General features: G+C 40.4%; 1 protein-coding gene across 3 annotated transcripts in view; it reads right to left on the reverse strand.

The window, feature by feature from the left end:
* Nucleotides 1–859: 859 nt before the first annotated feature.
* The window catches only part of c20h8orf34 (chromosome 20 C8orf34 homolog), a 63,309-nt gene continuing 50,962 nt past the window's right edge, over nt 860–13,206 (reverse strand). For 2 of the 3 annotated variants that reach the window (XM_022206483.2, XM_022206482.2), the window contains exons 11-15: nt 12,415–12,541; nt 8,180–8,670; nt 6,029–6,125; nt 2,131–2,169; nt 860–1,332 (exon numbers count right to left, since the gene is read on the reverse strand). In XM_022206483.2, the coding sequence (XP_022062175.1) occupies nt 1,325–1,332; nt 2,131–2,169; nt 6,029–6,125; nt 8,180–8,670; nt 12,415–12,541 (762 nt within the window). In that variant the 3' untranslated portion in view covers nt 860–1,324. The remainder of the gene's footprint in view (nt 1,333–2,130; nt 2,170–6,028; nt 6,126–8,179; nt 8,671–12,414; nt 12,542–13,206) is intronic. The other variant, XM_051940415.1, reaches the window with a different exon arrangement.

The raw sequence follows: 13,206 nt of genomic DNA on the forward strand, positions 1-13,206 counted from the left end.
TCACACATCCTTTTACAGGAATCAGCCCTGGAGAAATGAGACGGGAGATCTAAGTAGTTTGTTGACCACATCCCGAGGGGCAGTCTCAGAAGCTGGCATGGCCGGGGTGTGCCTCACCGCAGAACTCAGTGGGGTTTGAATGGAGGGATCAGACTGTGTCAGACTGTGTCCATGGTGCATGTGTCTCTGGAGCTGACGTCGCCTGTGTAACTCTCAGACAACCACAGTTTAACCAACACGTGCCCAGGCAAACACACAGGCACACTGCAGTCATGGTCAGAACAGACTTGTACGTCTCTGTCAGCAGAGTAAGGAACACAAAGTTAGATGGTTCATGGAGCCAGGAAAGACTGGATTGAACCAGTACCTCATTATGACAGCTCTGGTCATTTCAAAAACAACTTTGGTGTGTTGAGTGAGGAGAATTTAAAGTTTGACTTAAACTCCTTTTTTTTTTGTGATTGCCTGTGGAAATTCAAAGACTCGAAAAACAACAGGGAGGAAATAACAACGTGTGACACATTGAGAGGGGAAGGAAGTACGCAGATGTACTTAAACAAAAGTTTCTACGCTACATAGTAGAAATACTTTCTTGCAAGTAAAAGTCTTGCATACTTCCTATATTTATGTAAAAATATAAGTGTTAGCTTCTAAATATAACTAGAAATGTAATAATACTTTACTATTTGCTATCATGTTGCATGTTTTGTTGCTGTTGTTTCAATTTTGTATTTTTTAACAGTATAGGAGGAAATACTTAAGTAAAATACAAATGACTTAAAATTGGACTCAGATACAATGCTTGAGGAAACATACTTTCCATTATGGGGTAGATTAGAGTCAAAAACAGAACAACAAGTGCACCAAATCATTTTAATTAGGATAACAGCATTCCATGTATTCCCTCATGTATTCCCTTGCGTATTTGCTATCTGAAAAACACTAAATCTTTTAACAGTGCATGTCAATAAACAGTTGCCTAACATGAGTGTGCTGCCCTCACAAGGTGACTATGCACTAGGCCTAGAAAAAGAGTCTATGAACAACAAAATGCATCTGTTTTCTGGACTCCGTGTAGAAGTTCAATCGCATGCTATAGAGCAACCAAAAATAAATGGCATATTCCATACTCTCAAGTAATATTTTCACATTTTTTTATCGTACAGTTACAGTACAATGTCTATGAAATATCTGTGAAAAAAGTATACAATCTTGTTTTTTTCATTCATATGAATTATAAAAATAATTGTCTGTGTACACATATTCAAAATGTCCAGTGGTTTGCATAATAGTTTGATTGGATCAGTGTCTCTGGTCTTCATCACTATAGGCCTGTGAAAAAAATGAAAAGACAAAAACATCAGTCTCCTAGAAACCAGAATCAGACACATTTAACCGCTAATAAGAATAATAACCGAGGCAATTACTATGAAACAGCCATTTAATATTTGAACATGTCACAGACAAACATGAGGTGGAAAATCAGGCTTAGAGCTGCCCGGTGGAGGTTCCAATGACCATATTTCACAATATGGGAGAGTTCTGGGAGAGCTTTGAGTTTGGTTGCCGTGGCAATGCTCTGGCCTCTCTGATAGCCAAGCAGCAGCAGCAGCCGGCCCTCAGATCTCCCTCCAGACTGGCACGGTGACACTGGGAACTGTGGGCACCTCCAGAGCCACAAGAAGGAGAACCGCAGACAACCTCAAACCAGACAGACTTTCTCCCTTCTCCCAAATGTTGATGCTGTGAGTTGACGCTGTCTGCTGCGTGTAAACTCAGAGCCCGGGTGACTTAATGGAACTGGGCAACAGTGTTCCCGTCTCCACACACAAACGGCCTCCACCAATCACACTTCAGAGCCACTGTGCCCTCCATTTAGCCTGTGACGGTAATTGAATGGATCATAAATGAAGGTGGAGGCTACTGCAGTAAGTCAGCCATTGGTAGTTATTTGGGTAGCATGTTGTGGCTCTACAAATGAGGTCACTGACAGACACTGAGGCTCTCTAAATTCGAGGTGGTTGCTTACAATAGCAGAAATCTTTGTTGGTTTTTGGTGGCACAGATGATACAACCCATTAGAGAGAGAGTGTGTCTATGTAGGTTTTTGGTTGTTGCTCAGATTCTCACCTGAAAACACAGATCTCTTGTTGGCATCTCGTGAACCACCTTTTGGGGGGGGGGGGGGGGGGGGGGGGGGGGGGGGGGGGGGGAAGAAAACAAATACAGAAAATGTGTCATGTAGGGCAACATTCAACGTTTTGGAGAATAGACTTATTTGATTTCTTGCTGAATGTTGTTTGAAAAGAACAATTCTGTGCTGTTCATTGTTTTTGTTAGTTGTGACACTGTGACCAGCAGCTGGTTCGCTGGGCTTAGCACAAAGACTGAAAATAAGGGTGAAACAGTTTGCCTAGCAGCACATTTTATGCTTTAGTGTTTGTATGGAAACAACAAACATGATAGAACTTGTTAGTCAGGGAGCTTTAGAGTTGCTAAGAGACAAATATTGTTACTTAGATTAAAAGATTGCAGCTCCGTATTTGACAGACAAGTATGAGTAGTATCGATGTCCTCATGTAACTCCCAGAAAGAAAGAAAATAAGTGTATCATTAGGCTGATTTTGAACCAAGCACGTTATACACTGAAGCTAATCTAAAACATTACGTTTTTCAAGCTTCTTTTACAGAGTGTAATCAGTGTGCAGGCTCAAACAGTCAACATAGCAACTACTGCCTGTGTTACTGCCTTTATCAATTGGCAGATAATTAACACAGACCATCTCTAAACACAGCATATCCTGAATCCAAATGTGTAATAAACAAATCTGTCACAATATTAAAACCACTGACAGGTGAAGTGATTGCTGATCATCCCATTATACTGTAATGTTCTGGCATTCAGGTGGATGTTACTTGTACATGTATCACCCACTTGAACATTGGGTGTGTTCCAATATCCGTGTTTTCGTACTACGTAGCATGCCAGGAAATACATCATATGCCAAAAATACCACCATGTCCTGCTACATTTGATCGAATTTTGCAGTATGCAAGTCAAAATGCTTTTCTGGTCATTCTAACTCACAATTCTCAGCTATTCCGTCATGGTGTCTCGCGTGAATGCTAAGAAGTTGGGCCTTTAAGACTCAACAGATTGTTGAGGGTCAAAGTTCACAATGTGATATTATGATGAACTGCATGCATACTGCAAGAAACAGTTCAGACAGTGGGAGTATGTACTTAACTATAAGAAAGAGTATACCATTTTCAGCACAGGCATTGCTGCAGACTGCACCTGCCACACTACAAATATTTCTTATCTTGATCCACAAAGACCCCACCCAACTACCCACTGGACCCAAAGGAGATGCTGTCAGACACCATAAGACACTCCAATATGTTCTGTCTCGACAACAAATCAGAGCTTTAATGGCAGAACAAGAGGGATGTACACAGTTTTAAGCAGGTGGTTTTAATGTTGTGGCTAGTAAGTGTGTAATATACTCATTTATTTTCACTGTACACATTCTACATGTTGAATTAATGAATATGTCGACAGGACAGAGCGGACAAAGAGTGTAGAGAAGTGAGAAAAAGGACCGACTTTCATCTCCACTGTGGTATGTGTGGTTGACCCATTGTGGAAGTTTATAGAATAACAGGAAATAGCTATGGACTTTCCATGTTCGTTAGCTCTCATTTCAGACACATCTGCTGTGATACTGGGAAGAGGGCATTACTGCTCCCATGATGTGGACCTCATATTCACAGACCCACACCACACGTAGTGGGAAATACATTTATCTTACCAGAGGAAACTGAGCAGTTTCATTTCATTTGAACTTGTTTTGATTGGACGCCGATTCCAATCTGTAGCAGACAATAGAAGATTTCCTTGACTCTTACGTTTCTTCATTTGTTTGTAGTTTATCGTTTTCCAAATCTGATGGAACAAACTGAATGTTTGGTTGCCAGTATGCTGTATTATTTAACAGATCAAAAAATTTCCCCGGAAAACATTGAGAAATCTGATTAAGGAGGCAAAAGTGCTCTCTGAAAACAATTTTAATGTCTTACCCTGACTAATACAATCACTCACATGCACACACACAGAGACATACAAACCATATTTCAGTGCACAGTCCTGTGGGGCCCCTCGCACGCCAGAAAGTGCTTTGTCACGTCTTGTGGCTGTTGGGTCTCCTTTTCTCTGTCAGTTTCTCTCTCCCTTGTCTGAGCCACGTCTAATTCAATATGTGGTTCATATCCTTTCTCAACATGCCATTACCATTGCCAAGGCTTAGAGCTGGCCCCCAGGGGCTATTAGGAAAACGTATCCATTTATTGTGCAAGATACACATTTGGCAAAAGAACGACCCTCCAGAGGAGCGAGTCAGAGGGGTTGTGTTTCCATGTGACAACCATTCGCGTGCTTGATCTTCTGTTGACTGGAATTCTTCTTGCATAACGTCAGTGAAAGCTGTCTGTTGGTGTCCCACAGACACTTAATTTTCAATGTGAGTAGCTGATGGTGATTCTTTGTTTACGGAGAAAAAGGGCGAAGTTAATTTGAGAACATTTCCAAATTTACTGCATACACGTTTTTTTTGGCTCATTTGTAAATTAACTTCAGAGTTTGGATTTTTTGGCTCAGTAGTTACAAAACCTAATTGTGTCGATGTTAGTCTGTCTGAAAGGTTGTTGGTCCAGACTAGTACAAATCAGAGTATCATAAGATTTGTTTTTGGAATTTGATCAAGTCATAGTTTCTTCGTGACAAGCATGTTGGTACTGCTAAAACTAAGGAACACATCCATCTTCCAAGCCATAGAATACATGTGGATTTTCAAAAAAAAGAGAAATAATCATAATGCTTTAATTGACCCATTGATGATCACATTCAGTTTCCCCAGAGGATGAACCTTTCCCATTTAACACCCCATAAGCTTTGATTCATTGAATTTATTGTCATATAATCTGCAGAGAAAATTCCTGCTTCCAAGGAGATAAATCCTCCCATAAAAACTATGGGGATTTGTTTTTTGTCAGTGCCACCATCAGGTGTTACACTTTAACAAGTCTGAACTACTAGTACTCCAAGAACAGTCATATTCTCAGTGTGCCGTTTGTTCTGTCCAAAATACGAGTCCAGCCCACACAGTAGGCTCTAAAACGACTTGCTCTGCAGAATTATGCAACGTTTACTTAAGTTATTTTTTCATTGAGAGCAGCTACAGTAGTAATTTCTTAGCAATGTCTCAGAGGATCTGGGAAGTTTAGCCATATGTTAACCAATGCCAAGACATCCTATATTTGACATCCGTTTCTTAGCTGATCACAGTGAATTGAAAACTACTCAGTTTCATTCTGGCGAGTTTCTTACGATCAGACCAGACTGCAACATACATTCACTTGATTTACGAACCAGAACACTCTAGGAGGTCTGATCTAATTCTGTCACACTCAAAGCCAGAGTAATATTCTGTGCTGTATCACAGCCAGATCATTAATATGACTGGATTTACGACATTAAAGCCAGAACCGTTCATGTCTATTGATAGATATATCTTTTACATGATGCCAGGAAAGGAAATTTTACATGTCAATGTTCCCCCCTTTCAGAACCTTCTCCAGGGCTTCACCCAACGGTGAAATATGGAAATTTTCACGTGGCAGCCCTTTTGCTCCATCTAAAAATTTTATAAGGAATACTTTACTATGGCCATTTTAATGCAGTAGTAATTCAATGCGGTAAAGCAACATTACAGTAATGAAATGAACCTCATGTCTTACAAAGAAAAAAAAAGCTGTTGGAAGGTAAAAACATTAAAGGGGCAGCTTTGTGAACTGTGGATTTAACTGTGAGGCTTTGACACACTCCTGGTAATTGTAGTAAACTTTCTACATTTTCCCTCCCTTCAATCCGGAATATGAATTAGAAGATGATAGAAACAATTAAACGCCGAGTTTAAAAAAAGAAACAAAAGACAGAAGGAAGGAAGGAAGATCTAGTTAGGCCACTCACTCTTATCCTGTTCAGGAGGCTCCAGGATGTCACTGTCTGTGTCACTGGGAATATGCCAAGGCTGCCTGATGGCCTGTAACTGCTGGTAAAACTCATCCTAAAATGGAAAACAGAACAGACATTATGAAAGATGGCCATAATTTATACGCTGCAGATAATGGACAGAAGAAAACAGAGATGGAAAACAAGATTAGGAAACAGAGCAGCCTGCCTTTTTAGCCATCAGTGCATATACAGTGCATGCCGTTTTCAAGGTCTTGAAGTGAATGAGTCAAAAACATGTTGAGAAATAGGTCTTCAACAGCAACATCAAGCCTAAACAAATCTAAATAATGCCTTCACGTTTGCTCCCTTCCTTGTATATAAGTCCCTAATGGTATATTTACACTAAGAGGTGCAAGTGGCCCCATGAAAACAGATAAAGGGTCAAAAAACTAAAGTTCACCAAATTCCTAGCTGAACTCACAGTTATAACAACAGTCAGTAACTGACACACACACAAATACACAATATTACAAAATCAGTTTTATCACTACATACACTGAAAGCTCTCAGGTATTAATGTTTTTAAATAAATGACCCCCAAAAATGTCTTATGTCATGTTTAGGTGCTAAAATGACTGTTTAACTGACTATACAAGTAAAAGACGATGAGAAGAACACCTTATACTCTTTCTTTCCAGTTCATCCAGTATTTTAAGAGGTTCAGGATTCCCTTACTTTCTACCCAGGTCTCACTTTGAGACTTCAGTCCTTCTACAGGGGACCAGGTGGCCTCAATAAAAGCGGACTGGGTGCACTGGTGTTTTGGATAATGTCACTATAGGTGTCAACTGGAGTAACTGTCAAAGAATATACAAAGGGACTGTAAAATTCCTGCCCACTATTAATAAAGCCATCAAGAAAGTCTCATATTTAACAGTGCTGCTGTTAAGTAGATCATGAAAGGAATATAAGAAAGAAATCCCGCTGAACGTTCCCCTTTTATGCCAGACTCATTTTTCCACAGTGAAATGACATCCTACTGTACAGACCTCCACGACTCTCCACTAAACCCCACACGAAGTGCTGGTGTGTTGGCGAGGATATGCACATGTGTGACATTTGTGCGTTCTGGTGCTCTCGCTCGTAATCTTTCTGCGTAAAGCCTCTCATGTTCTACACACAGCTGTACGTTTTTTGGACACTCAGACACTCGTGTTCACTCTAAAAATACTGAAACATTACAATAAAGTAGAAGTTATTGTCAAGTCCATGACCCAAAGTTTAGGACGGTTTTATTCCGTGTTTTACACAGTGTGGGCATACTGATCTTTTTCACTGCTTGATAAATCTTACATGTAAAATACAGTTTAAAAATGGATACTGGGTCATGGCTGCAAAAGATACTGTTTCCGTTGCAGAAATATTTGGTATTGCTTATCTGCTTTCTTGCCAAGTGGATGAGAAGATCTTTTCCATTCATCTGACTGTCTGTTTAATGCTCGATTACTGTGAACCTACACCCACGAGATGTCTAGCTTAGCTTCTTGTAAGGCTCAGTAGCAGCAGTAAACAGCCACATTGGGTTTGCATATAGGTGAAAACAATACGCAGAAGATTAAGAACAACAATTTGTGGTATTATATGTAGGATTTTTTGTCTGTTTGGCACAGTGGCTTTCTTGCCATGACTGATGCCACACAGCAAAAAAGTTGGATTTTTTGACTTTCACTCATATGTTTTGCACAGATTTTGTTACAGTGTGCTAATTGGTGATTTTTTAAATACACTGAATTTCAGATTTTTTTAATGCTAAGATAAGCTAACTGGCTTTAGCTTCATATTTAGCTGGCAGAGAGTGGTATTAAATCTTACATCTAAACCTCTGCCAGAAAACAAATAAGCATATTTTCACAAAACCTTTTTAATAAGATTTAAAACACAGATACTCACCACATCAATAATTTAAAAGGTGGCTTTTAGTTTTCTTTTTGATTGTTTTGGTGCAGTGGTAAAGTCACTGAAGCTGCTTCTTTGTTTGAAACAACACAGTTTATAAAGGGAATGTTGTTGACATAATGCAATACAACCTCCTCGTTAATGATAATTTTTCTAAACCAAGACAGTGCATGACTGCTGATAAGACTGTGTTTCAGTCTGGGGTCTTACCTCAGACAGATAGGCCCGTAGGCTGGCACCGAGGCTATCTGTAGTGCTTAGTCCTGGAGGGGTGAGCAGCGGTCGGGGATGTGTCGGCTGACTTGTGGGCGTCACTGGGCGGCTCCGTGACCGCCTGAAGGTCACCTCTTTATGAGACCCGGGGCTGAAGTTGGAGCGTGTCAGTAAACTATTCGGGGTCAGGGGCCTGCTGGGTGTTCTGGGGGTTTGAGTCCTGCTCCCGGGGTTGCTGGGAGATTGAGTCCGACCCATGACCAAGGAGGTGGGCTTGGGGCTTAGCAAAGGGAGGCCTATACCACAAGATTTACCCGAGAGGCTGCTGGCTGGAGACTGGGGCCTGGAGACGAGGCTGGGGAGAGGGAGCGTGTCAGGTAGCGTTCTGTGGCGTAGAGGAGTGTGCAGAAGACTACTGTGCGGATTGTTGGTGCTCCGAGAGGTCATTTTGCCTACTTCTGCCAGCTTGGCCAAATCCTTTTCAACCTCTGGAGAGAAAAGGGAGATAATCCAAGTCAGCATCCAAAAATCTAACTTTAAGGAGTGTAATTAGTTTCCTATTTAAATCACAATGGCAACACTTGAATTAGGTTTTTATAAGTACATGACGATGTCTGCTACCCCTCAAAAGAAATCCCTAACAACTCTATTAAAAGCACCTCCAAGATTCCAACAGAAAAGCAGGCTTATATTTGATTATTATTCAGAGACAGTGCTATGAGGCTAGTGTGCATCCTACTAGACTGATGATTCACAAACTTTACTGAGCATTAAAGTGGGCGAGACTGCTCAGCTTAATCCCTCTTCTGGGCAATGATGACAATATTTATAGACATTGTAAACTGTGGTCAGTCCAGCTTCCTCCGTCAGAAAAAGTCCCAAGTTGATATACATAAGTAAATCATGGTAATATTTTTTTTCCCCCTGTTCCTGACAAAAACACATTTGTTTGCTGCACTGGTAGTCTCAAAAACATTTTTTTGTTTGTAAAAGAAGTGACGTTGCCAACTCCTGTGATCAACATCTGGGTCATTTTTTCCATGTTTTATGTTTTTGTTAAAAACCTTGGCAATAGATATTCAACAAACCAGTCTGGGAGTTATCATTTGAGAGGAATAATTTTAAGAATGACTCATCATAAGTGAGTATTTTGGGAAAATTGTACATGTGTGACATTACACAAGTAAGCATGACAGGCATTTCACAGACCTTAACTTCCATGTTTTAAAGTAAAGGGTGTTTTGCATCTTTGCACACAACATTTCTCCATGTAAACATATAAAACACATGCTTCCGTTCACTTAGAAGTATCCATTTAGGCTGCAAAGCAAAAAATCTCCACAATACTTCCCTCAGTTCAGCTTTCGGATATTCACTTTGGAAGACTTGGTTTGTGTAAAATCTATTCCAGACTGTTTTGTGTATCATCCTTGGGGAAACAAATACATATAATTCTTTGACATGCGTAATTAGATTGTTGTTTCTGTTCTTGAGCAGCTCTGATTCATAGACGTCAACCTTCACGGTGAGATACAGTGCAGAGCACAACCTCAGTGCCTTTCCCATGTGTTCCTTAACCCGCGTGACATTGTGTCTGTGTTGCTTTAACCCTAACACATTCAACACGTGTGATATTTCTAAATAATAGAAGAGGAAAATCAAGTTACCGCTTTGCTTTTTTGGCGTTCTGACAAAAGGTTAACTCTGTAGGCTGTTCAGGGCATATGATGACATCAGCTTTTGGCATGTCTGCTGTATGCTAACCAAAATGAAGCATTATTGTTAGGTTGCTAGGCTGCACAAACGGCTATATCATGACTGTAGAATTAAAAATTAAATCTGCAAATACCTCTGGATGTTAGTGAAATAAATAGTACAGAAAAAAAATGTGTAAAATGAAGGTCCACAAGAGATGATTTCCCAGTTTACATCCTTAACCACCCACACTATGTCTACACTGACTGGTGTTAGTATTATTATATCATGTTGTAAACAGGATATGTTCACAAGTAATCAGTTCCCATGAAGCTGATATTTTCATCTCAAGTTATTTACCGGTGTAATGATAAACACCACATGTTTTTGTTGTGAAAATCTGTCTTCCTTCCGTAAATGGTTGCTCCACTCATGATTTTATTGTAAACCGGTTGCTTCCCCTGACTTCCTGGCAGTAAAGGCTAGCCTATCAGCAGCAGTTATACTTTTGAATTCTGTGTAGTTGACTCTGTTGAACACAGAATTATTATAAGCTATCTCGGAGACACTGATACATAATGACAGTTCCTAGGGATCAAAGACGCAACATAAAAATCCATATGGCATGAACCTTCGATAGCCAAGTTTTGATCCCAAATTTGAGTAATAAGGGCAGGAAAAAGAAAGAGGGGAGAAAATGAGATACAGAAAGACAGGGAGAATGAGACAAAAAGAAATAGAAACAGATCTAATCTATTAAAGACTTTGATCAAGAAGCAATTGCACGTGGTGAGAGAGTAAATGGCCATGGCACGCAATGTAACCATTCAGAACTCATGTGATCTTTATTGGGTCCCTCCGCTGAAAGTAAACAAGCGCGCTAATGACATATCATTTGTCTTCAGGCTTACTGCTTGCCTGAATGAATCAAAAATACCACTCATTGTCCTTGGATGGATAAATAAAGCACAAATGTGAGCAGTAACTAACCAGAAACTCAGTATTGAACGCCAATGATTCATTGCACACCAAAAAGGTATCTGAAATCAAAAGTCGGCATCAAAATCTTTGAAAGATTCTTGGCCTTATTTCCTTTCTATGTCTGGCTCTAAATCAGGAAACTTTTCAATTTTAATTTATCACTGATGCACTGAGCTGTGAGGATTGTTTTGTAAAATGGAAAAAGAGGTTGCTCATACTCCCAATGCACAATATACCAGCAAAGATATGGAAATTTGTAAAACAAATCCATACTTAGGTAAAACTGCTTTAAAATAAACTAGACTTCGGTAGCAGTTTCAGTGAACAGGGATTTATATGCACATTAGGACAATGAAATTATTCTATCACAAAACACAGACAAAAGGGATCCCACTTCCACTTAATTGGGGTAACAAAGTCAGATGAAAAGTGTGGCTGAGGCTTGTAACATGAAAAGCATTAGCAGGTAATAAAAGCTTGAAAGAGCTGAATTAGCTCGTTGAAAAGGTTCAGTTTTACCACCTGGTGGGAGCCTGAATATTCAGTAACTCAGTGTAAAAGTAGAAATCGATGCCATCTGAAAAACCCCAGGGCAAAAGTCAGTATATTGTTGACTCTAATCGTCTCTTTTTAATGCCTTCTAAGTAACAGCACACTGTTTTGTTCGGTATTTAGTGCTGCTGTGCAGATAAGTTAGAGGGTCACCTGAACTGGGACCACAGTTAGGTGATAGAAGGTCCACACTTAGTGGGATCAGTTTGCTTCAAATAACTCTGGTATATGGAAGCATGTACGAGGCATTGACGCAACGTGACGCTGTCAAAAAGAGTGGGAGGACATGCATAAACAAACAAGTGTGTGACACATGATGGTAAATGGCACCGTTCCCTCTGGCCTTCACTCCAGACTTTCATCTGATTCATAATACGTACTTGATCTTCATGACAACAAAAGCAGTCTCTGAGTCACCCCCAGACGTCACATATATCAAAGATGAGCCTTGGACTACATTGGGAATAATCATTTCCAAATTGCCTCACAAATTCCATTTTGTCAGACAAAATCAGTCTCCAGCGCAGTCAGGCTTCGATCAGCTCCAAGTGACTCAGCACAGCTCGAGGAGAGTTATTGATTGAACCTGTTGACACTGGAGCGCAGATGAATTCCTGGCATGTGGAAATTATTTTAATTAGCTTTTTTATTTAGTCGTGACACATTTTAGCAGGAAGATTAGTTTTTAATTAACCAAGAAAATCCTTTGGCCAGTGCATTCCTCAGCTTCTCCCCCTCCACTTCCTCAAGTGCTATCTAAACCCCTTTAAATAAAGTCTCTATAGCTCAAAGTGTGTGTGTGTGTGGTTGTGCATGCCTGCATAGTGTAGACTATGTTTTGTAATCAAAGAAAGTATTTGATCTGACGTACTCATACAATCCATCATTAAAGGCACTAACTGGTATGCAGACAGACTCATATACTGTATGCACAAAGTCACAGCTCAGGCATATCACATAAAAACACACATAGAAAACACACACACGTACACAGAAGTGCCTACCAGCGAGCTGCTTGCCCATGTTCTCCAGCTCTTTAGAAAAGAGGGAGTCGCCCAGTAGCAGGCCCGTCTGCCCGACAGAGCTCCCACCTCTCACAGCCTTCAGATCAGCCTCCCAGACTGCCTGACGCTAGTTAGCAAGGAGAACAGAAAAAGAGAGAAAGTCACATTAGAAGTAAGACCCTTCAATTAACTCTTTATATAATTTTCAGCTATTGCTGGAAATATCTGAGCCATATCTACTGGAAAAAAAGAGGCAATTATTATTTTATGGGCTTTAGAAAAACACAAGAAACCACAGCAAGTGCAGATGAAAGCGTGCAGTGTGGAGTGCACTCTGTTAAGCGAATGCGGGGCGCTAGGCAGTCAGTAGTGGTTCAGGGCATTTTTGTATAACTATCAGTAAATCTATAGGAGCTTGTGCGCACACTCATCGGCTGGCAAAGAGCCTGGCAGCAGCAAATCTTGCGCCAGCAGTTAAGAAGCAATAAATCTGCTATTCTGAGTAGTTCCCGGAGTGCACACGATATTGGTATTTTATAAAAATAAAGATGATCATATTCCAAAGCATATGAAAGAAAAGCTAAAAAAGCAGACTGGATCAGTGGATACAGTGGAGTTGCTGTTTTGGCCCGTTCGGCTCCTACCATTCCTGGCCAAGTGTATGATTTGGAGAGGGACCTGTTTGATAGACGGAGCTTTGCCAAGTCCTGTAATGGCAGCAAGCCTAATCCTCCTATTTATTCCTTTGATAGGACACAAGTGGCCAGATGATTTGTTAAGCCGATGAACCGA

This window comes from Acanthochromis polyacanthus, chromosome 20 (genome assembly GCF_021347895.1).
Source record: "Acanthochromis polyacanthus isolate Apoly-LR-REF ecotype Palm Island chromosome 20, KAUST_Apoly_ChrSc, whole genome shotgun sequence".
Lineage (NCBI taxonomy): Eukaryota > Metazoa > Chordata > Actinopteri > Pomacentridae > Acanthochromis > Acanthochromis polyacanthus.